The sequence below is a fragment of the Heterodontus francisci genome, chromosome 4 (assembly GCF_036365525.1).
Source record: "Heterodontus francisci isolate sHetFra1 chromosome 4, sHetFra1.hap1, whole genome shotgun sequence".
NCBI lineage: Eukaryota > Metazoa > Chordata > Chondrichthyes > Heterodontiformes > Heterodontidae > Heterodontus > Heterodontus francisci.
In genome coordinates, this window is record NC_090374.1 from 13,172,126 (window position 1) to 13,197,823 (window position 25,698).

Below are 25,698 nucleotides of genomic sequence, written 5' to 3' on the forward strand. Positions count from 1 at the left end.
CCACCTAGAAGGACAAAGGTAGCAGACACATGGGAACGCCACCACCTGCAAGTTCCCCTCCAAGTCAGACACCATTCTGACTTAGAACTACATCGCCGTTCCTTCAATGTCGCTGGGTCAAAATCCTGGAACTCCCTTCCTAACAGCACTGTGGGTGTACCGACTCCACATGGACTGCAGCGGTTCAAGAAGGCAGCTCACCACCACCTTCTCAAGGGCAATTAAGGATGGGCAATAAATGCTAGTCTTGTCTGTGATGCCCACATCCCATGAATGAATTGAAAAAAAGCCATTCCCTTGAAGCCATGGCTTGGCTCTATCACACTCTGAAGACTGGCTGGTGTGTTATATGGAAATGTTCCAATTCCAGATGCGGAGATTTGCTCCAAAATCTAATCTCATCATCCTTGACCTCTTGGGCACCTGTGGCACACTGGGATTTAAAGACAATGGTACAGGGTGATTTGTATTGTATCACTGACTCCCAGCTCCTTCCTCTCCTGAAGGTGCTGACAATGCTGCAGCATCCAACTGGAATGCATTGTTCTTCAGCGTCGTGAGCGAATGTGATTCGTAACTGCTGGCTGGGGTGAAGGAAAGGTCATGCAGCATGACTTCCCCATTCCCATCATGCTTAGAAAAATCGTAGAATCATAGAGTTATACAGCACAGAAACAGGCCCTTCGGCCCATCATGTTCATGCCGGCCATTAAGCACCTATCTATTCTAATCCCATTTTTCCGCACTTGGCCCATAGCCTTGTATGCTATGGCGTTACAAGTGCTCATCTAAATACTTCTTAAATATTGTGACGGTTCCTGCCTCTATCACCCCTTCAGGCAGTGCATTCCAGATTCCAACCACCGTCTTGGAGATAACATTTTTCTTAAAATCCCCTCTAAACCTCCTGCCCCTTAACTTAAATCTCTGCCCCTGGTTATTGACATCTCCACAAAGGGAAAAAGTTTCTTCCTCTCTACCCAATCTATGCCCCTCATAATTTTGTATACCTCAATCAGGTCCCCCCTCAGCCTTCTCTGCTCGAAGGAAAACAACCCTCGCCTATCCATAGTTGAAATTCTCCAGCCCAGGCAACATCCTGGTGAATCTCCTCTGCACCCTCTACAGGGCAATCACATCAAATATAGGAGCACATTCCATTTTCCAGCTCTGGTATCAGATGCCAGTTTGGGCACCAGCTACAATGAGAGATAAACTGATGTTGAACTGTCCACAGGCTTGGCTGCATCTCTCCCTGGCCGAGTCAGTGTTGGCTCATTATCATCAAGGGTGGGGCACGAGCGGGGAGGAGGCTGGTCCCCTTGGAAGTGTTGGGTTGGGGGAAGGAAAAATCAATCGACCTGGGTTCCCACCCCAACAGCTAGTCAGCTGACCTCTCCTCCCTTCCCCCCTCCCCATTGGAAGGTGCACTTGGCCGAATGGAAGATGAAGGCTGGATTGTGAAGCCTCACACAGTCGAGCAGCCCACCTGGAGCTCTCTAACACCTACAGCGGCATTTAGTAGGCCACCGGCAGGGTGCCTTTCCCATAGAACTGTACATCTCAGTGAGGGTCAGTGCTTGAAGAGCACTCTGCAAGTCGGGGGAGGGGGTGGAAAGGTGTCTGAGGGAATGGCGGGGGGGCTGGTGGGTGGTTGCAGATTATATAAAACAAAAATTCCATGTGTCTTCCTGTCACTTTGACCTCAGGCACATCTGTTGAGCTACTTGGGATGGTTCGCAGCGCAAACCACAGCTTTTTTCAACGCAACTGCTGGGAGTGGGAGGCGAGTCTGTACAGCAGGATGTGACTTTGTAAACACAACACAACAAAATCAAACTATTTCTGGAACTCCCTGCTAAATTAATCTGTCTCTGGCTGGAACCCATTGGGAGGGAAAGACAGCATCCAATTCAACTCACTTAACCCTGCGAGAAAACAATGGCTGGCCTCGCAGAGACTGGGCAGCAGTCACAGCCAGCACTGTACAGCAGACACTCTCCTGATACAAACAGCAGTCACACTCCCTCTCCCTCACACCCTCTCCCTCCTACTATCCCTCACCCTCTCACACTCCCTTTCCCACACTCCCTCTCCCTCACTCCCTCTCCCTCCTACTATCCCTCACCCTCTCACTCCCTTTCCCACACTCCCTCTCCCTCACTCCCTCTCCCTCCTACTATCCCTCACCCTCTCACACTCCCTTTCTCACACTCCCTCTCCCTCCTACTATCCCTCACCCTCTCACACTCCCTTTCCCACACTCCCTCTCCCTCCTACTATCCCTCACCCTCTCACTCCCTTTCCCACACTCCCACTCCCTCACTCCCTCTCCCTCCTACTATCCCTCACCCGCTCATACTCCCTTTCCCACACTCACACTCCCTCTCCCTCATTCCCTCTCCCTCTACTTCACCATCTCACACTCCCTCTCCCTCACTCCCTCCCTGTCCTACTATGCCTCACTCCCTTTCTCACACTCCCTCTCCCTCACTCCCTCTTCCTCTCCTTCACCCTCTCACACTGTCTCCCTCACTCTCTCACACTCCCTCACCATCTCACACTCCTTCTCCCTCACTCCCTCTCCCTCCTACTGACCCTCACCCTCACCCTCTCACACTCACTTTCCCACACTTCCTCTCTCGCACTCCGTCTCCTCTCCCTCACCATCTCACACTCCCTCTCCCTCACTCCCTCTCCCTCCTACTGTCCCTCACCCTCTCGCACTCCCTTTCCCACATTCCCTCTCCCTCACTCCCTCTTGCTCTCCCTCACCATCTCACACGCCCTCTCCCTCACTCCCTCTCCCTCACCATCTCACACTCCCTCTCCCTCTCCCTCATCATCTCACACTCCCTCTCCCTCACTCCCTCTCCCTCACCCTCCCTCACCCCCTCTCCCTCACTCCCTCTCCCTCACCCTCCCTCACCATCTCACACTCCCTCTCCCTCACCCTCCCTCACCATCTCACACTCCCTCTCCCTCACCATCTCACACTCCCTCACTCCCTCTCCGTCCTATTATCCTTCACCATCGCACACTCCCTCTCCCTCACTCCCTCGCCCTCTCCCTCACCATCCCACACTCCCTCCCTCACACTCCCTCACCCTCTCTCTCTCCCTCACCATCTCACTCTCCCTCTCCCTCACTCCCTCTCCATCTCACACTACCTCTCCCTCTCCCTCACCATCTCACACTCCCTCTCCCTCCCTCTACTTCTCCCTCACCATCTCACACTCCCTCTCCCACATTCCTTCTCCCTCTCTCTCGCCATCTCACACTCCCTCTCCTTCTCCCTCACCATCTCACACTCCCTCTCCCTCCCTCTCCTTCTCCCTCACCATCTCACACTCCCTCTCCCACATTCCTTCCCCCTCTCTCTCACCATGACACACTCCCTCTCCCTCACTCCCTCACCCTCTCCCTCACCCCCTCACCCTCTCCCTCACCATCTCACACTCCCTCACCCTCATTCCCTCTCCCTCCTACTATCCGTCTTGGCCTCTTCCTGAAGTCCCCAGCATCACAGATATCAGTCTTCAGCCAATTCAATTCACAATGCGTGATATCAAGAAATGACTGAAGGCACTAGATACTGTAAAGGCTATGGGCCCTGACAATATTCCGGCAATAGTACTTAAGTCCTGTGCTCCAGAACTTGCCGCGCCCCTAGCCAAGCTGTTCCAGTACAGCTACAACACTGGCATCTACCTGGCGATGTGGAAAATTGCTCAGGTATGTCCTCTGCGTAAAACACAGGGCAAGTCCAACCCAGACAATTACCGCCCCATCAGCCTCCTCTCGATCATCAGTAAAGTGATGGAAGGTGTCATCAACAGTGCCATCAAGTGGCACTTGCTTAGCAATCACCTGCTCAGTGACGCTCAGTTTGGGTTCCGCCAGAGCCACTCAGCTCCTGACCTCTTTACAGCCTTGGTTCAAGCATTGACAAAAAAGCTGAACTCAAGAGGTGAGGTTAGAGTGACTGTCCTTGACATCAAGGCAGCATTTGACTGAGTATGGTATCAAGGAGCCCCAGCAAAACAGAGGTCAATGGGAATCAGGGGAAAAACCCTCTGCTGGTTGGAGTCAAACCTAGCGCAAAGGAAGATGGTTATGGTTGTTGGAGGTCAATCATCTCAGCTCCAGGACATCACTGCAGGAGTTCCTCAGGGTTGCTGTCCAGGCCCAACCATCTTCAGCTGCTTCATCAATGACCTTCCTTCAATTATAAGGTCAGAAGTGGGGATGTTCACTGATGATTGCACAATGTTCAGCACCATTCAGGACTCCTCAGATACTGAAGCAGTCCGTGTAGAAATGCAGCAAGACTTGGACAATATCCAGGCTTGGGCTGATAAGTGGCAAGTAACATTCGCGCCACACAAGTGCCAGGCAATGACCATCTCCAACAAGAGAGAATCTAACCATCTCCCCTTGACATTCAATGGCATTACCATCACTGAATCCCCCACTAACAACATCCTAGGGGCTACCATTGACCAGAAACTGAACTGGAGTAGCCATATAAATACTGTGGCTACAAGAGCAGGTCAGAGACTAGGAATCCTGCGGCGAGAAACTCACCTCCTGACTCTCCAAAGCCTGTCCACCATCTACAAGGCACAAGTCAGGAGTGTGATGGAATACTCTCCACTTGCCTGGATGGGTGCAGCTCCAACAACACTCAAGAAGCTCGACACCATCCAGGACAAAGCAGCCTGCTTGATTGGCACCCCATCTACAAACATTCACTCCCTCCACCACTGACGCACAGTGGCACTGCAAGATGCCACTGCAAGATGCACTGCAGCAATGCACCAAGGCTCCTTAAACAGCACCTTCCAAACCTGCGACCTCTACCAACTAGAAGAACAAGGGCAGCAAATGCATGGGAACACCACCACCTGCAAGTTCCCCTCCAAGTCACACACCTTCCTGACTTGGAACTATATCGCCATTCCTTCACTGTCGTTGGGTCAAAATCCTGGAACTCCCTTCCTAACAGCACTGTGGGTGTACCTACCCTACATGGACTGCAGTGGTTCAAGAAGGCAGCTCACCACCACCTTCTCAAGGGCAATTAGGGATGGGCAACAAATGCTGGCCTGGCCAGCGACGCCCACATCCCATGAATGAATAAAAAAAAATGTTGATAGTGGGGGATTCACTGATGGTAATGTCATTGAATGTCAAGGGGAGATGGTTAGATTCTCTCTTGTTTGAGATGGTCATTGCCTGGCACTTGCGTGGCACGAATGTTACTTGCCACTTATCAGCATAAGCCTGGATATTGGCCAGGTCTTGCTGCCTATGGGCACGGACTGCTTCAGTATCTGAGGAGTCGTGAATGGTGCTGAATAATGTGCAATCATCAGTGAACATCCCCACTTCTCATTAGAAGACACGTGGCAGATGAAATTTAATGCAGAGAAGTGTGATGTGATTCATTTTGGGAGGAAGAACGAGGACAGGCAATATAAAATAGAGAATACAGTTCTAAAGGGAGGTGCAGGAGCAGAGGGAGCTGGGGTTATATGGTCACAAATTGTTGAAGGTGGCAGGACAGGTTGAGAAAGCTGTTAATCATGGATATGGGTTCCTGGGCTTTATAAATAGAGGTGTAGAGTACAAAAGCAAGGAAGTTATGGTGAACCTTTATAAAACCCTGGTTCAGCCTCAACTGGAGTATTGTGTCCAGTTCTGGGCACTGTACTTTAGGAAAGATGTGAAGGCATTGGAGAGGGTGCAGAAAAGATTTAAGAGAATGGTTTCAGGGATGAGGGGTTTCAGTTACCTGGATAGATTGGAGAAGCTGGGGCTGTTCTCCTTGGAGAAGAGAAGATCAAGAGGAGATTTGTTTGAGGTGTTCAAAATCATCAGGGGTCTTGACAGAGTAGATAGGGAGAAAGTGTTTCCATTGGCCAAAGGGTCGAGAACCAGAGGACACCGATTTAAGGTGATTGGATAAAGAATCAAAGGCGACATGAGGTACAGTGAGCGGTTAGGATCTGGAATGCACTGCCTGAGAGTGTGGTGCAGGCAGATTCAATAGCGGCTTTTGAAAGGGAACTGGATAATTATCTGAAGAGAAAAAATTTACAGGGCTACCAGGAAAAGGCGGGAGAGTGGAATTTAGCAAGTTGCTCTTGCAGAGAGCCAGCACAGACATGATGGATGAATGGCCTTGTTCTATGTTGTAATCATTCTCTGGTTCTGTGATTCTATGAAGTAGCTGAAGATGGTTGCACCGAGGACACTACCCTGAGGAACTCCTGCAGTGATGTCCTGGGGCTGAGACTGTTAATTTTTTTTACCAATTGTGTTTAATTGTATGCAGGTGGCGGGTATTAACTGATAGTTCACCAGAATCTCTGTATATAGACACAAACTAAAACTGTGGTTGTTTGGTTAAGAGGTGAATGCTTGTAATGTGCAAGTCTGTAAATAAATAAGCAAGTGTGTAAAGATCAGCTCCAGTTCTATCCTTCGTCAACTGGCTTTCTGGAGTAGAACAGGGATGATTGGCCTCCAACAACCATAACCATTTTTTTTGTGCAAGGGCTGACTCCAACCAATGGAGAGTTTTCCCCCGATTCTCATTGACTCCAATTTTGTTAGGGCTCCTTAATGCCACACTGGGTAGATGCCAGTGTTGTAGCTGTACTGGAACAGCTTGGCTAGGGGTGCAGCTAGTTCTGGAGCAGTCAGGATATTGTCAGGGCCCATAGCCTTTGCAGTATCCAGTGCCTTCAGCCGTTTCTTGATATCACACGGAGTGAATCGAATTGGCTGAAGGCTGACATCTGTGATGCTGGGGACCTCAGGAGGAGGCCGAGATGGATCATCCACTTGGTACTTTTGGCTGAAGATTGTTGCAAATGCTTCATCCTTATCTTTTGCGCTGATGTGCTGGGCTCCCACATCATTGAGGATGGGGATATTTGTGGAGCCTTCTCCTCCTGTTAGTTGTTTAATTGTCTCCCACCATTCATGACTGGATGTGGCAGGTTTACAGAACTTTGATCTGATCCGTTGGTTATGGGATCACTGTGCTCTGTCTACAGCAGGCTGCTTCTGCTGTTTAGCATGAGTGCAGTCATGGAGCCTCCCCTGTGGGGAGGGGAAGGGGATCGAGTTAAGGCTGGACTGTAACTATCGCCATGTCTCTTCAGCAGAGATTTGGGGGCCCCATACACCCTCACAACCCCCCACCCCCCACCTCCCACGTGGTTTTTGTCTCCGCCCATCGCCAGACTCTCTGTTACCTCCTCGATGTAAACGTCAAAATCCGAATCATCAATAGTGAATCCAATACCATCGCCAATCCCATTGTCCACAGTGTAGCGATGTCCATAATGGCCGCTGCCCAGCTCCTCCGCACCTACATCAAGCAAGCCAAGAGTGCCGTCAGTCACCGTGGTTCAAACCACCACTCCCACTCCTGAGAAAAGAAACACTACCCACCAGCACCAACAAGCAAGCAAATTGCCAAGCAAGCCAACATCCGGCCAGACGCCGATCAACCCGGCTATTGAGCGAGGAGGATGAGATGAGCTTGAAGCAGTCAACCCCGTTAATCATCTCATGAATGAATAAAATAATATGGGAATAGAAGCAGAGCGAACAGAAGTGTTGAGTAGCAAGAAACCCGCGAGAGTGGCCAATTCTCTCCCAACATCCCCTCAAGCAGTCAAGCACCTTACTCAGGGCCTCAAAACCATGGAACTCCTCCTCTCCCTCAACCTTCACTTCCCTCTCCTTCCCTTTCATAGTCATAGTCATAATGGCATAGAAAAAGGCCATTTGGCCCATCTAGTTCATCATCTATCCTGGACAGATGGGCTTGTATTCCATTGAGTTTAGAAGGTTAAGAGGAGTTCTAATTGAGGTGCATCAGATGATTAAAGTATATTATCAGCTAGATAGAGAGAGCAAACTATTTTCTCTGGTGGGGGAGTCCAGAACAAGGGGGGAAAACCTTAAAATTAGAACAAGTCCATTCAGGGGTGATGTCAGGAAACACTTTTTCACATAAAGGGTGGTGGCGATCTGGAGCTCTCTCCCCAAAAATCTGTGGATGTTGGTGGGGGGGAAGGGTCAGTTGGAGCTTTCAAGATTGAGATGATAGATTTTTGTTGAGTAAGAGTATTGAGTAAGGCAATGAATGGCCTCCTCCTCTTCCTATGTTCCCACCATTTCTTGACTTTGGGGTATCTTGTGCTATAAGCCTTGAATCTTTGATTTCTCAGTTTAACAATATTATATGGCTGTGCTTCCTTCCCCCCACATACAGGCATCTACCATCCAAAACACATCTCTACTGATATCACCTCCTTTCACCACGCCCACTCCCCACCCTATTTAGTGCACGTATGTTGATCAGATTAATTCCGCTCCATTCAATCAGTCATTGCACAGTAGGACTGGATCCAGCTATTGAGATGTGCAGTCTGGTTAGGAACATAGGAACAGGAGTAGGCCATTCAGCCCCTTGAGTCTATTCCACCATTCAATGAGATCATGGCTGATCTGTATCCTAACTCCATCCACCTGCCTTGGCTCCATATTCTTTCATAGCCTTGTCGAGCAAAAATCTATAGATTTCAGATTTAATATTATTAATTGCGCTAATATTTACTGTCTTTTCTGGGTGAGAGTTCCACAGATCTACCACTCTTTCTGTGAAGAAGTGATTACTAACTTCTCCCGAATGGCTTCACTCTGATTGTAAGGTTAACTCCCCTTGTCCTAGACCCCCGCACCAGCAGAAAAAAATTATTTCTGTCTACCCTATCAATTTATTTCAAAAATCCTAAAAACCTCAATTGAATCACCTTATAAAGATTATATTCCAGGGAATACAAGCCTAGTTTATGTAATCTCTCTTTATAATCCACCCTCGGAGACCTGGTAACATTCTGGTGAACATGTGTTGCATTCCTTCCAAGGCCAATATATCCTCTCTAATCTATGATGCCCAGAACTGTACACAATACTCCAGGTGTATAACTACATACGAACATACCAATTAGGAGCAGGAGTAGGCCACTCGGCCCCTTGAGCCTGTTCTGCCAGTCAACAAGATCATGGCTGATCTGATTGTAACCTCAACTCCACATTCCCACCGACCCCCCAATAACTTTTCACCCCCTTGCTTATCAAGAATCTATCTACCTCTGCCTTAAAAATATTCAAAGACTCTGCTCCCACCGCCTTTTGAGGAAGAGAATTCCAAAGACTCACGACACCTCTGAGACAAAATTTCTCCTCATCTCTGTCTTATTTTTAAACAGCGACCCCTAGTTCTAGATTCTCCCAGACAGGGAAACATCCTTTCCACATCCACCCTGTCAAGACCCCTCAGGATCTTATACGTTTCAAACTGTAGCAAAACCTCCTCCCCTTTATATTGTAGCCCTCTAGTGATAAAGGCTAACATTTCATTCACCTTTTTGATTATTTTTTTGTACCTGACAACTACATTTCGTGATTTCCGTACATGGATTAAGTTGCATTTTGAGATACAAGCTGCAGAACTTAATTGGACATTATTAATTAGAATATACAGCACAGAAACAGGCCATTCAGCCCAACCAGACCATGCCAGCGTTTATGCTCCACTGGAGCCTCCTCCCGTTCTCTCTCATCTATCGGCATAACCCTCCATTCCCTTCTCCCTCATGTGCTTATCCAGCTTTCCCTTAAATGCATCTATACTATTTGCTTCAACCAATCCCTGTGGTAGCGAGTTCCACAATCTCATCACTCTCTGGGTAAAGAAGGTTCTTCTGAATTCCCGACTGGATTTCTTGCTGACTATCTTATATTCATGGCGTCTAGTTTTGCTCTTCCCCACAAGTGGAAACACTCTCTCTGTATCCACTCTATCAAAACCTTTCATAATTTGAAGGCCCTCTAGTAGGTGGGTGGGTGGGTAGGATAGGCAAACAGCAGTAAAAGTAAAAATCATATCTGTCTCTAAGAATTCAGCTGAACAGAAAAAGGCCAAGATGTATAAAACTAAATATAAACAGGCTGAAAAGATCATTCAAGACCTAAAGAGGAAGTTAAAACAAGGGATATGAGGTATCAAGAGAGAAGAGGTGGGGGAGGGATTTAAATAATCATGGAGACTCCCTTAGGGATGTGGTATGTGGCACAGTTAGGAGAGGAGGACAGAAGAACTTACATAGGAACAGGAGGAGGCTATTCAGCCCCTTGAGTCTGTTCTGACATTCAACTAGATCATGGCTGATCTGTACCTCAACACCACTTTCCATCTTCACTCCATATAGGTTGATAACTTTACACAACAAAAATCTATTGATCTTAATCTTCATATCTCCAATTGTCCCCCAGCATCCACAAACTTCTGGGGGGGAGAATTCCAAATTCCCAGTCCCCGTTGTTTGAGAAATGGTTTCCTAATTTCACTCCTCAACAGCCTAGTTCCAGATGCGACATTCCAGTGCTCGCCTGACCAACCTCCCATCTTTCACCCTCCGTTAACTTGAGTTTACCAAAATTCTGTTGCCCATATCCTAACCCACACCATGACCCATTCACCCAATTTGTTTTCAAATTCCTCGATGAGCTTGCCCCTCCCTGTCTCTGTATTCTTCTTCGGCCCTACAACCCTCTCAGGTCTCTCTGCTTCTCCAATTCTTACACATCCCAGATTTTAATCGATGCAGCATTGGCCGTACCTTCAGCTGCCTCGGCCCCAAGCTCAGGAATTCCCTCTCTAAACCTATCCGCCTCTCTACCTCTCTCTCCTCCTTTAAGATGCTCTTTAAAGCCTACCTCAATGACCAGGGTTTTTGGTCATCTGTCCTAAAATCTCCTTATCTGGCTCAGTATCAAATTTTGTTTGATACTAAAAACATCGGAGTAGGAGTAGGCCATTCAGCCCTTCAAGCCTGCTCTGCCATTCTAGATCATGGCTGATCACCTACCTCAATGCCATATTCCCAAACTATCCCCATAACCCTTGCTGTCATTAGCAACTAGAAATTGATCGATCTCTGTCTTGAACTTACTCAGTGACTGAGCTTCCACCACCCTCTGGGGCAGAGAATTCCAAAGATTCTCCACCCTCTGAGTGAAGAAGCTCCTCTTCATCTCAGTCTTCAATGGCTTGCCCTTTATTCTGAGATTATGTCCCCTGGTTCCAGACCCCTTAGCCAAGGGAAACATCCTTTCTGCATCTAACCTGTCTATCCCTTTAAGAATTTTGTAAGTTTCTATGAGATCGCCTCTCATTCTTCTAAACTCTAGAGAATATAGGCCCAGTCTCCTCAATCTCTCCTCATAGGACAATCAAATGCTCCCGTGAAGCACCTTGGGGCATTTTATTATGTTAAATATGATATATAAATACAAGTTGTTGTTGTAATTTTAAGGTTATGCCCCCTCGTTCTGGACTCCCCCACCAGAGGAAATAGTTTCTCCGTATCGAATCTGATAAATCCCTTTGGCATTTAAAACACCTCGATTAGATCACCTCTCAACCTTCCAAACTCTAGGGAAAACCAGCCTAGTCTTCATCATTTAACTCTTTAAGCCCTGGAAACATTCTGGTGAATCTGATTATCTATAAGTTCTCACTTCAGAAAACACTGGGGTTCCCTTGTGATAAACAGAGGCGTGGGAGATACTCCCAAGTTCAAAGGCAAAACAAAGTCAGTAATGAAAGGAGATAAATGGAGTTGTTGAGTATTCACAAAGCAATTGGAACAAGTGGGCCCCAACCTGGGTTACTTAACAGGCCGGAATCTACACCAAGAATGTTTAGTAAAGTTTCAAACCATCATTGCATGATGTTGCAACCCAAATGAACCGAACAACAACACTGTGTATTTACACAACGCTTCAAAAGTAGGAAACTGTCCCAAGGCTTTTCACAGAGGCCCAATCAAAACATGGATGCCAAGTCAAAAGAAGGAGATATTAGAAAGTGAATAAAAATTTGGTCAAAGAAGTAGGTTTTAAACAAGGATATTATAGGAATATAGAGAGAGGTAGAAAGGCAGAGCACTCTAAGGAGGGAATTCCACAGCTTAGGGCCTAGGCAGCTGAAGGCACAGCTGCCAATGGTGAAGGAGTTTGGGTGAGGGAATTCCAGACCAAGAACCATTACCAGGAAGTGGTAATAAGATGCAACAAACATGTCCATCTTTAGTTTAGACATCAACACCATATAACCCATTTTCCCAGCATAACCCTCAACCTTACTTACTCACCTTCTCCACACCATAATTCCCACCTTCTCCAAATATCCCTCTGACTCACTTTCTCACTATTACCCTCATTCCCTTTTATTCCAATGGAAATATCTAATTATCTCTTGACCCCACTGACAATGACCTCTTCAATGTCCGTCGCTGCTAACTTATCCTGCAGCTGGATTGCTCCTTGATTGAAAAGGTCTGCACCCAGCAACCCTTCCAACTCTTGACGTTCCCCACTCTAACCAGTGGACACTGGGAGGGGTCCAAGAGGAGTATAGAAAGGCAGGGGTGAAGTAAAAAAAGGAAATTAGAAAAGCAAAGAGTGGACATGAAAAAGTATTGGCAAGTAAAATCAAGGAAAACCCAAAGATGTTTTATCAGTACATTAAGAGCAAGAGGATAACTAAGGAAAGAGTAGGGCCTATCAGAGATGTACAAGGGAACTTGTGCGTGGATGCAGAAGATGTGGCAGGGTTCTTAATGAGTTTTATGTCTTTGTCTTCACAAAGGAAAGGGAATGATGCAGACATTGTAGTTAAAGAGGAGGAGTGTGAAATATTAGATACAATAAGCATAATGAGAGAGGAAGTACTAGAGGGTCTGACATCCTTGAAAGTGGATAAATCACCAGGGCCGGATGGATTGTATCCCAGGTTGTTAAAGGAAGCCAGGGAGGAAATAACGGATGTGCTGAGGATCATCTTCAAATCCTCACTAGATACAGGAGAGGTAACAGACGATTGGAGGTCTGCGAACGTTATACCACTGTTTAAAAAGAGTGCGAGGGATAGGCCAAATAATTATAGGCTGGTCATCTGACCTTGGTGCCGGGTAAATTATTAGAATTAATTCTGAGGGACAGGATTAACCGCCATTAGAAAGGCACGGATTAATCGGAGACAGTCAGCATGGGTTTGTTAGGGGAAGGTCATGTGTTACTAACTTAATTGAGTTTTTTTGAGGCAGTAACAAGGAGGATTAGTGCAGTGGATGTGGGTAGTGCAGTGGATGTGGTCTACATGGATTTTAGTAAGGCATTTGACAAGGTCCCCCATGGCAGACTGATCAGTAAAATGAAAGCCCATGGGATACAGGGGAATGTGGCAGGTTGGATCCAGAATTGGCTCAGTGACAGGAAACAAAGGGTAGTAGTCGACGGAAGTCTTTGTGAATGGAAAGCGGTTACCAGTGGTGTTCCACAGGGCTCAGTGCTGGGTGCCTTGCTGTTTGTGGTATATATTAATGATTTGGACTTAAATGTGGGAGGCATGATTGGGAAATTTACTGATGACACAAAAATTGGCCATGTAGTTGATAGTGAAGAGGATAGCCGCAGACTCCAGAAAGATATCAGTGGTTTGGTTGAGTGGGTGGAAAAGTGGCAACTGGAATTCAATCCAGAGAAGTGTGAGGTAATGCATTTGGGGAGGGCAAACAAAGCGAGGGAATACACAATAAACGGGAGGATACTGAGAGGGGTAGAAGAAGTGAGAGACCTTGGAGTACATGTCCACAGGTCCCTCAAGGTGGCGGGACAGGTAGATAGAGTGGTGAAGAAGGCATAAGGAATGCTTTCCTTTATTGGCCGCGGTATAGAATTCAAAAGCAAGGATGTAATGCTGGAACTGTATAAAATGCTGGTTCGGCCACAGTTGGAGTATTGTGTACAGTTCTGGTCGCCATATTACAGGAAGGACATAATTGCTCTGGAGAGAGTACAGAGGAGATTTACAAGAATGTTGCCAGGGCTTGAAAGTTGCAGCTATGAGGAAAGATTGGATCGGATAGGGTTGTTTTCCTTAGAACAGAGGAGGCTGAGGGGTGACTTAATTGAGGTGTACAAAATTATGAGGGGCCTAGATAGAGTAGACAGGAAGGACCTGTTTCCCCTAGTGGAGAGGTCAATTACCAGGGGGCACAGATTTAAGGTGATTGGTAGAAGGATTAGAGGGAACATGAGGAAAATATTTTTCATCCAGAGGGTGGTGGGTGTCTGGAATTCACTGCCAGGATCGGTGGTGGAGGCAGAAACCCTCAATTCTTTTGAAAGGTACCTGGACATGCACCTGAAGTGCTGGAACCTGCAAGGCTATGGACCAGGTGCTGGAAGGTGGAATTCGATTGGGCGGCTAGTTTGTTCGGCCGGCACGGACACAAAGGGCTGAATGACCTCCTTCTGTGCCATAATTCTTCTATGGTTCTATTTGAACAATTTGTCTTGATAAACTTTATCAATCCTTCTTTGTGATCTAATGTCAGTTAGGTCACCTCCCCATCTCACCTCCAAAGAAACCAAGCCCCAGGCTTCCCAGAATGCACCACCCAATCATGCTTGACTTTCAACCTTCTGCTAGAATCATAGAATTGTACAGCACAGAATGAGGCCAGTCAGCCCATCGTGCCTCTGCTGGCTCTTTTGAAGAGTTATCCTATTAGTCCCACTCCGGTGCTCTTTCCCCATAGTCTTGCAAAACTTTTCGTTTCAGTATTTATCCAACTCCCTTTTGCAAGTTACTGTTTCCACTGCCCTTTCAGGCAACGCATTCCAGATCAGAACTCACTGTGTGAAAAGAATTCTCTTCCTCTGCCCTGTTGGTTCCTTTGCCAATTCCCTTAAATCTGTGTCCTCGAGTTCCCTACTCCAGTGGAAAACAGTTTCTCCTTATTTACTCCATCATACTGAAATGAACAATATTCCCAGCTTCTTTGTGATGACACAGGAGGTGCAATTCATCTCGGGCGGAAGCGCAAAACTGGCGGTAGTGAATCAATCGCCCGGTTTTCCTGTTCGTCTGAGGTCAATGAGAAAGGAAATGCAGCAGAGTGTAAAACTAGCTGCTGATTGGCTGTCCCACCCAGACAAGTCTCACCTCCATCATGTCTCTCTAATGAAGGGAGGGGCAGTGGATGTCGTCCCAGAGTCTTAAAACAAACCGTCAGAAACCAGACTGGGGGAATCTTTTTTTTATTCTTTCATGGGATGTGGGCGTCGCAGACCAGGCCAGCATTTATTGCCCATCCCTAATTGCCCTTGAACAGAGTGGCTTGCGAGGCCATTTCGAGGGCATGTAAGAGTTAACCACATTGCTGTGGGTCTGGAGTCACATGTAGGCCAGACCAGGTAAGGGCAGCAGATTTCCTTCCCTAAAGGGCATTAGTGAACCAGATGGGTTTTTACAACAATCGACAATGATTTCATGGCCATCATTAGACTAGCTTTAAATTCCAGATTTATTAATTGAATTCAAATTCCACCTTCTACTGGGATGGGATTTGAACCCATGTCCCCAGAGCAATACCCTGAGTCTCTGGGTTACTAGTCCAGTGACAATACCACTACGCCACCGCCTCCCCACGAACTTTTCAACCTTTAATGCTGTGGAAAAATGGCAGAGCCTGTTTTGAAGGAAGCAATTGAGGAGCAATTAGGGTATAGGAGCAACATGTCAGACCCAGTGTGCTTCCTTCTGAAAGGATAGAGCTGGATCATAGGAAAGTGAACTCTGCTCCCTGGGTCCTAACTCACACCAAGTCCCGTTCACTCGTCACCCCTGTGCTCACTGACCTGTACTGACTGCTGGTTCAGCAATGCCTCCATATTAAAATTCTCATCCTTGTTTTCAAATCCTTACATGACATTCGCTCTCCCTGTCTCTGTAATCTTCTCCAGCCCCACAACCTTCGAAGATATCTGCACTCCTCCAATTCTGGCATCTTGAGATTAACTAATTTTAATCAACCCAACATTGGCCGCCGTGCTGTCAGCTGCCTGGGCCCTAAGCTCTGGAATTCCCTTCCTAAACCTCCCTCTACCTCACTCTCCTCCTTTAAGACACTCATTAAAGCCTCCTTCTTTGCCCATGCTTGCGGCTTTCAAAAGAGAATTGGATCATGACCTGAATCTTAAAAAAATGCAGGGTACGGGGAAAAGACAGGGGAGTGGGATTCGCTGGGCTGCTCTTGCAGAGGGCCAGAATGGGTACAATGGGCCGAATGGCCTCCTTCTGTGCCGTAACCATTCTATGATTCTATAACAGTGCTATTTAAATGCAAGTTCTTGTTGTTGTTAATAGGTCCACAGTCAAGGAGCTACTTGATAAGACATTGTACCATTATGAAAGCTTGATGATGAAGGATGTGGTAAATTGGACAATAATTGGATAAGAATGAAATAAACTGTTGCCAGACAACAGGAAACGGAAGATTGTGATCAATGGTATTAAATGCTAACTGGACAGCTGTAGTTGGTAATGTGCTCAGAGGTTAATTGTTTTACTCACACTGTTTCGAACAAACTCTTTTATGAGATAGTGGCCTGATTTTCACCCACCCTGCAATCGGGATACTGAGACCAATTGTAAATCTAACCCCACCCCCACCCCCCTCTCTCTGTGCTGAGGTTATCCACCCCGGCACAGTCCAGGGAGCCATCCTACACTATATAAAGAGAGACCTGCATTTCTATAGTGCCTTTCACAATCTGAGGACATCCCAAAGCGCTTTACAGCCAATGAAGTACTTTTCTGAAGTGTAGTCACTGTTGTAATGTAGGAAACACAGCAGCCAATTCGCGCACAGCAAGATCCCACAAACAACAATGAGGTAATGGATAACCTGGTTGAGGGATAAATATTGGCTCAGGATACTGAGGAAATCTCTCCTGCTCGTCTTTGAAATAGCATCATGGGATCTTTCACACCCACCTGAGAGGGCAGACTGAGCCCCAATTTAATGCCTCATCTGCAAGATGGCATCTCTGACACTGCAGCTCTCCCTTGGTACTGCACTGGAGTGTCAGCCTAGATTGTGTGCTCGGGTCTCTGGAATGGGGCTCGAACTTGTGACTTGCGAGCTACGCAAGTACTGCCCACTGAGCGAGAGACTGGGGATCGACCCGCCAATGTGCTGCTCCATGTACCTCAGCCAATCACTGCTTCACCCAGCCAAGCCATCGAGGGAGTGTTTGAAATGGGAGTGACTCACTCTTTCCCAGACTGGATCTCCTCAACCTCCCTCCGTCTTCCTTCCCTCCACATAATCTACAGGCTTCTAATATTCAACCTTGGTGCCCATTTTCTCTTGTTTAATGGGCATACTTCGTCTGAGTGTCTACTGCCCCACACAAGTGTGACACCAGTGCCCACACCACCCACCCTGCCATTTCATGTCTCCGTGCAGCTCAGCGTGACCATTCGACAGTGCCAGTCACCCTCCCCTGGATGGTGATGAGCGGAGCAGTGAGATGAGGTGTTAGCGATTGGCCGGCACTGGTGAGGAAGCCCACTGTTAGACAGTGAAGGGGCATGTGTGGGGCAGGGTGACGGGTGGCAGATGAGATGGTAAACGGATGCCTCGCTTGATGAACTGGGATGCAGCCTGTACCTGCGAACCTGTACCCAGGGTCCACATCATAACGGAAAGCCCGCTCCGTAGAAACCTTCCACTCAGCTTGTCGTCGACGGGAGAGAAACAAACCATCAGCAAAAGCAATATCCCCCTCCCCCTCTCCGCAACCACCACCAATGAAATCCCCTTAGGCTTTTTTATTGTGGTTTCTCCGCATTGTCCAGGAGATTACCTGGCTCCCGAGCGGGATGGTGGCGTGGCAGTGTCCATATCGTGACGCTCAAGACATCACAGTTATATGGGGAGCAGGTGGAATGGGAATTACACTGACACTGTCACAGTCACTATCCCACAAGACATAGGGGCAGGAGCTGGCCATTCAATCCTGCTCCACCATTCAATAATATCATTGCTGATCTTGATTCAAATCCACCTGCCCATCCCATCCCCATATCCCATTCCTATCCAGAAGTCTATCAGTCTCTATCTTGGAAACACATCACGAATAGAGAATTCCAAAGATTCACAACCCTCAGAGTAAAGAGCTTTCTCCTCATCTCAGCCCTAAATGGCTGACTCCTTATCCCGAATCTATGACCCCAATTGGGTTCTGCAACAGAGGAAGCCATAATCCTCAAGGTTGGCCTGGACCCCACACTGGAACAGTTCACTGACCCGGCAGCTCAACACAATGGTGACAATGGGTTGATTTGCCCCACTGTGAAACAGGGTAAAGAGTAAATCTAACATACCCCTCCTCCCCACCACCTGCTGAGGGTAACTCAGCAAAGATCTAAGATCCACCTGGGCCTGTCCTGCCCTATATTCAATAAGACTTGCATTTATATAGCGCCTTTCACGCCCTCAGGATGTCTCAAAATGCTTTACAGCCAATGAGGCACATTTTTGAAATACAGTCACTGTTGTAATGCAGGAAGCATGGCGGCCAATTTGCACACAGCAAGCTCCCACAGACAGATAATACAATAACGACCAGATAATCTGTGCTTGTTGAGGGATAAATATTGCCCAGGACACCAGGGCGATCTCCTTTGCTCTTCTTCCAATAGCGGCCGAGGGATCTTTTGTTTCCACCAACGAGGGCAGATGAGGCCTAGGTTTTAATGCTTCACCTGAAAGACGGCACCTCCGACAGTGTGGCACGACCTCAGTACTGCACTGCAGTGCCAGCCTGGATGTGCTCCAGTCTCTAGAGTGTGGATTTGAACTCACGACCTTTGGAGTGAGAATAGGGGCAGGAGGCGGGGGGGGGGGGGGAAGAGATGGAAATTTCACCCTTCCTCCTGAAAATGATTTAGCAATTTGCTAAGATTCCTCTCTGAGGGGTCTGGGCTCTCGATAGGTCTAACTGGGAGGAGCCACATCCCGCAGTTGGCAGGCATTGATCAAACAATGCTGATGCCTGTCCCCATCCTCCGCCTCTGTTCCTCTCAAATTGAGCCTTGGCACAGCAAGGGTTAAGCTGTCCGAAATATCAGAAAGTCTCCGAGATTCAGCACAAGCTGATTCACAGCACAGATGCTGAGCTCGCACCTCACTGCTCTCCAAATCTCCTTTATTAACCAATTAACTTCACCAGATTACGCTGCAGGCTGCTCATCTCCACACTGGGCTTAATCCCAGGCCTGGATGGAAACTGAGGTTCCGATATCTCAAAACCAAACAGGACTTTGTGCTATTGCTTTTTTTCCATTTCCAGAATGTTCTACCTTCATTTAATATTTGGGTCGTTGGTAAGGCCCATCCCTCGTTGTCCTCAGAAACCGGTGGTGGGCTTTCTAACCTCAGCAGTTGCTAACCTAATGTTGGTCACTGTAATTTCCACAGTGAAAGAGGTTTCCCCTCCTCACAACACCCACACCCCTTTCTTCCTTCTTCCCCCTCCCTACACTGGGGCCTGCACACATTGGATTAAGGCCTGTAGAGATCCAACTGATCAGAGGTGAGGCCTACCGTTGTCGACTGGCTGGTAGAGCCTTGTGCAAATTGGCTGTCACATTTCTCTACAGTCCCAACAGTGACTACACTTCAAGAGTACAGCATTGCCTGTGAAGTGCTTTGGAACACCTCGAGGTCTTGTAAGGCGCTATACAAATTCACGTTCTCTCTTTGCTCTTGCTGAAGGAATTGTTGAATGATTAGACAAAGCATTGGTACCTAACTCTTCAACATATGCCTCTCAGCCCTGCAAGGTCACCATGACCAGTAGAGAGGACGTGAAATGATGGCTCAGGGCCAAACTCACTGGGATCCCTCACCTGACCACCTGTGTTGCTGGTGAGGAAAACAAGAAAGAAGGGAATCTACACCATGGCTTCCCACACGGCCTATTCGACCATTAGTGGAAGAGAAACCAAGGAATGGGAGAAGATTCCACTGGTCCAGTCATCCTTAATTATAGACACACTCACACTCATTCACTCACACCCACACACACTCATACACACTCACTCACACCTTTACACGCTCACACCCTTACACACTCACACTCATACACACTCACTCACTCACACCTTTACACACTCGCACTCACACATACTCACTCACACCCTTACACACTCGCACTCACACTCACTCACTCACACCCTTACACACTCACACTCACTCACACACCTTTACACACTTGCACTCACACACACTCACTCACACCCTTACACACTCGCACTCACACACACCCACACCCTTACACACTTGCACTCACACACACCCACACCCTTACACACTCGCACTCACACACACTCACTCACACCCTTACACACTCGCACTCACACACACTCACTCACACCCTTACACACTCGCACTCACACACACTCACTCACACCCTTACACACTCACACTCACACACTTGCACTCACATTTTCGTACTCATACCATCACACACACCCTCACTCACACACCCTCACTCTTACACTCTCTCACGCTTACACCCTCACTCACATACTCACTCTCTCACAAACTCACACACATAGGAACATATGAATTAGAAGCAGAAGTAGGCCATTCAGCCCCTCGATCCTGCTCCGTCATTCAATAAGATCATGGCTAATCTGTTTGTGTCTCGAACTCCACACTCCCATCTACCCCGATAATCTTTGATTCCCTTACCCAACAAGAATCTATCTACCTCTGCCTTAAAATTATTCAATGACCCTGCCTCACACACTCACTCACACACTCTCACACTGTAAAGGTGTTGGACTAGCCCTTTTACAGCAAATTAGTTTAGAGATACAGCACTGAAACAGGCCCTTCGGCCCACCGAGTCTGTGCCAACCATCAACCACCCATTTATACTAATCCTACACTAATCCCATATTCCTACCACATACCCACCTGTCCCTATATTTCCCTACCACCTACCTATACTAGGGGCAATGTATAATGGCCAATTTACCTATCAACCTGCGAGTCTTTTGGCATGTGGAAGGAAACCGGAGCACCCGGAGAAAACCCACGCAGACACAGGGAGAACTTGCAAACTCCACACAGGCAGTACCCAGAATTGAACCCGGGTCGCTGGAGCTGTGAGGCTGCGGTGCTAACCACTGCACCACTGTGCCGCCCATTCTTTTACATGGCTTCATTTAGCATTGACAGGGTGGCCATTTTGCAAATCCCCGTATGCAATTAGCAACAATTACACCCACTTGTTGTATTGTTTTGGTAGTTTTGCATTGTGTTTAAGTTAGGTTTTTTTTGTACTTTGAAACCCAATTTTTTGTTGTTGGTCAGTTTGCAGCCGAGAGGGCAGAGATCACAAGGCCTGTTCTGCAGCTGGTTCCAATGGCTCATGTAACTGGCCATCAGGAGACTCTAGAGGCCTGCTAGGCCCAAACTAAAGTAAACAGCCTCTTCGTAGAGACCAGGCTCTAAATTTATCTTTCCCCCTCTTCACAAACAGATCCTGGCCAGTCCAAAAGTTTGTTCCACCCCTTATTTAAACGAGAAGTGATTGAACTCACCGAGTGTCTTGACAGCGTTGCTGGGTTCACTGTGTAAGCTGGAGCCATGAGTGTTAACAGCTCGAACTACAAACTGGTACTGTGTGTCTGCCTCCAATCCCTTGATCACCATGGATTCCAATTGGATTTTTTCCCCTATCTGTGTCCAGCTGTCATTAAGTTCAGACCTAGAGACAAAATCAGTCAGAAAATAAATCGAGCCACATCTATTGGAAGTTACCAAGTCTCACACAGCAAGGGGCTAGAATCCACTGGGAGCAGTTTATGTGGAAATGGACTCCCAGAGAGTGATAGAGATTCTAACTGGATAACCCCTTCAAAAGGGAGCTGAATAAACCAGGGGCTGAGAATGACACGAGAGAGTGATTTGGGTAGGAAAAACCTGAGATTAGCAAATGCTCCTGGGGAAGGCATACGGCATGCTTGCCATCATCGGTCGGGGCATAGAGTATAAAAATTGGCAAGTCATGCTGCAGCTGTACAGAAGCTTAGTTAGGCCACACTTAGAATATTGCGTGCAATTCTGGTCGCCACACTACCAGAAGGACGTGGAGGCTTTGGAGAGGGTACAGAAGAGGTTTACCAGGATGTTGCCTGGTCTGGAGGGCATTAGAGGTTGGATAAACTCGGATTGTTTTCACTGGAATGACGGAGGTGGAGGGGTGACATGATAAAGGTTTACAAAGTTATGAGTGGCATGGACAGAGTGGATAGTCAGAAGCTTTTTCCCAGGGTGGAAGAGTCAGTTACTAGGGGACATAGGTTTAAGGTGCGAGGGGCAAAGTTTAGAGGGGATGTGCGAGGCAAGTTCTTTACCCAGAGGGTGGTGAGTGCCTGGAACTTGCTGCCGGGGGAGGTGGTGGAAGCAGGTACGATAGCGACGTTTAAGAGGCATCTTGACAAATACATGAATAGGATGGGAATAGAGGGATACGGTCCCCGGAAGTGCAGAAGGTTTTAGTTTAGGCAGGGATCAAGATCAGCGCAGGCTTGGAGGGCCAAATGGCCTGTTCCTGTGCTGTACTGTTCTTTGTTCTTTGTTCTTGACTCCATGGCTGCAATACTGTAAGACCTGGGGCAGGGGAAGAGGGGCTATGTGTGGCAAACAGGCAGGACAGGTTGGAATAGCAGAGCAATAGGGGTCATTGATAATTCTGGTGTTTTAAATGGATGGATAGAGTACACATAGGGTTGAATGTACATGAGTTAGGAGAGTGATAATGGATAGGTTGAGAAAAGTGTTAGAGAGTGGTCTTGGAGGGGTCGAGGGTCGGGAAAAGATGGTAATTGCGGGGTTGAGGGTCAGATGAGGATAGTAATGGAGGGGTCAAGGGTTGGGTAAGGATGATAATGGAGGGGTCAAGGGTCAGGTAGAGAATGGTAATGGAGGGGTCAAGGGTCAGGTAAAGATGGTAATGGAGGGGTCGAGGGTCAGGTGAGGATAGTAAAGGAGGTATCAAGGGTTGGGTTGAGAATGGTAATGGAGGGGTCAAGGGTCGTGTGAGGATGGTAATGGAGGGGTCAAGGGTCATGTGAGGATGGTAATGGAGGGGTTGGGGGTCGGGTTGACAATGTTAATGGGATCGAGGGTCAGGTTAAGAATGACAATTGAGTCGTCGAGGGTTGGGTTGGAGAAGAATGAACAACTGGTAAATTGATTGTTCACTGCTGGAAAGAACTGGAGATTTTTGTGCCCAGTTTCTGAAGTAGATGTTGGAATTGTGTGGTGGTTTGTGTCCCCGGGCTGCTCGATTTCATGACGGGGATACAAATGCCATTGTTCCTTTCTGGCTCCTAACAAAAGATTCCCTGGATATCAAACAGGTACAAAGCAGAGCCTCACCCTGTTTACAGGTTTACTCGTGTGTTTTGTATGTGGCAAACCCATTTAGTGAAATAAACTCACATCACAACAATGGCCCACACCTCATAATAACATTGGGATCTGTAGCATGGTGGTTATGTTACTGGACTAGTAATCCAGAGGCCTGGACTAATGATGTAGGGCATGAGTTCAAATCCCACCACAGCAGCTGGGAAATTTAAATTCAGTTAATTAAATAAATCAAGTAAAAAGCTAATCTCAGTAATGGTGACCATGAAAAAACCGGATTGTCATAAAAACCCATCTGGTTCACTAATGTCCTTTAGGGAAGGAAATCTGCTGTCCTTACCTGGTCTGGCCTACATGTGACTCCAGACCCACAGCAATGTGGTTACCTCTTACATGCCCTCTGAAATGGCCTAGCAAGCCTTTCAGTTGCATAAAACTGCAACAGGGAAATTAAGTAAGAATATTTGGATGGACCACTGGGAATTGGTGTAATAGCAGCTGCACTATGTGATTCCCCACCACTTTCTCAAGGGCAATGAGGGATGGGCAATAATTGCTGATCCTGCCATTGACACTCACATCCTGTCAATGAATTTTTTTAAAAGTCAGAGATTTACAATGAAGATGAAGTCAAACCCAGTGGAAGAAACCAGGTTAGGCCCTGGGGTCAGAGGGGAGAGGTCAAGAGGAAGGTCAGTTAGAGACATTGTATTATGGGTGGCCTGCACCCTGAGCATATCGATAGTGTGAGGCAAAATCGGTGAACGTCAAATCAGGTACAGAAAGAGAAATAGAGAGGGAAAGAAAAATTAGATTAGATTGGGCGGCGCAGTGGTTAGCACCGCAGCCTCACAGCTCCAGGGACCCGGGTTCGATTCTGGGTACTGCCCGTGCGGAGTTTGCAAGTTCTCCCTGTGTCTGCATGGGTTTTCGCCGGGTGCTCCGGTTTCCTCCCACATCCAAAGACTTGCAGGTGATAGGTAAATCGGCCATTGTAAATTGCCCCCAGTGTCGGGAGGTGATAGGGAATACGGGATTACTGTAGGGTTAGTATAAATGGGTGGTTGTTGGTCGGCACAGGCTCGGTGGGCCGAAGGGCCTGTTTCAGTGCTGTATCTCTAAATAAATGAGAGTAAACGGTTTTTAAAAATAATTTTACGTTTTTTAAAAGAAATGTCCAACAATTAAAACTTGAAGAAAAGATATTCCACATGTGTAACAGTTCATTTTCAGTGCCAAAGTGCTTGTAGTAATTCACAATTGCTCAGTGATGCTCAGCTTGGGTTCCACCAGGGCCACTCAGCTCCTGACCTCATTACAACCTTGGTTCAAACATGGACAAAAGAGCTGAACTCAAGAGGTGAGGTGAGAGTGACTGCCTTTGACATCAAGGCAGCATTTGACTGAGTATGGCATCAAGGTGCCCAAGCAAAACTGAAGTCAATGGGAATCAGGTAGTAAACTATCCATTGGTTGGAGTCATACTCAGCACAAAGGAAGATGGTGGTGGTTGTTGGAAGTCAATCATCTCAGCTCCAGGATATAACGGCAGGAATTCCTCAGGGTAGTGTCTGAGGCCAAACATCTTCAACTGCTTTATCAATGAACTTCCTTTAATCATAAGGTTAGAAGTGGGGATGTTCGCTGATGATTGCACAATGTTCAGCACCATTCGCGACTCCTTAGATATTGAAGCTGCTTGTGTCCAAATGCAACTAGACCGGGACAATATCCAGCCTTGGGCTGATAAGTGGCAAGTTATATTTGTGCTACACAAGTGCCAGGCAATGACCATCTCCAACAAGAGAGAATCTAACCATCTCCCCTTGATGTTCAATAGCATTAAGATCACTGAATCCCCCCACGATCAACATCCTGGGTGTTACCGTTGACCAGAAACTGAACTGGAGTAGCCACATAAATACTGTGGCTACAAGAGCAGGTCAGAGGCTGGGAATCCTGCGGCGAGTAACTCACCTCCTGACTCCCCAAAGCCTGTCCACCATCTACAAGGCACAAGTCAGGAGTGTGATGGAATACTCTCCACTTGCCTGGATGGGTGCAGCTCCAACAATGCTCAAGAAGCTCGACGTCACCCAGGACAAAGCAGCCCACTTGATTGGCACCCTATCCACCACCTTCAACATTCACTTCCTTCACCACCGACGCACAGTGGCAGTAGTGTGTACCATCTACAAGATGCACTGCAGCAACGACCAAGTCTCCTTAGACAGCACCTTCCAAACCCGTGACCTTTACCACCTCAAAGGACAAGGGCAGCAGACATATGGGAACACCACCA

The 25,698-nt window shown here is 47.4% G+C and overlaps 1 protein-coding gene across 3 annotated transcripts in view; it reads right to left on the reverse strand.

Moving 5' to 3' along the window:
• Window positions 1–25,698, reverse strand: part of LOC137368897 (pikachurin) — a 251,771-nt gene that overhangs the window by 149,342 nt on the left and 76,731 nt on the right. For 2 of the 3 annotated variants that reach the window (XM_068029149.1, XM_068029147.1), the window contains exons 7-9: window positions 21,563–21,729; window positions 17,616–17,681; window positions 7,269–7,384 (exon numbers count right to left, since the gene is read on the reverse strand). In XM_068029149.1, coding sequence (XP_067885250.1) covers window positions 7,269–7,384; window positions 17,616–17,681; window positions 21,563–21,729 — 349 coding nt within the window. The remainder of the gene's footprint in view (window positions 1–7,268; window positions 7,385–17,615; window positions 17,682–21,562; window positions 21,730–25,698) is intronic. The other variant, XM_068029148.1, reaches the window with a different exon arrangement.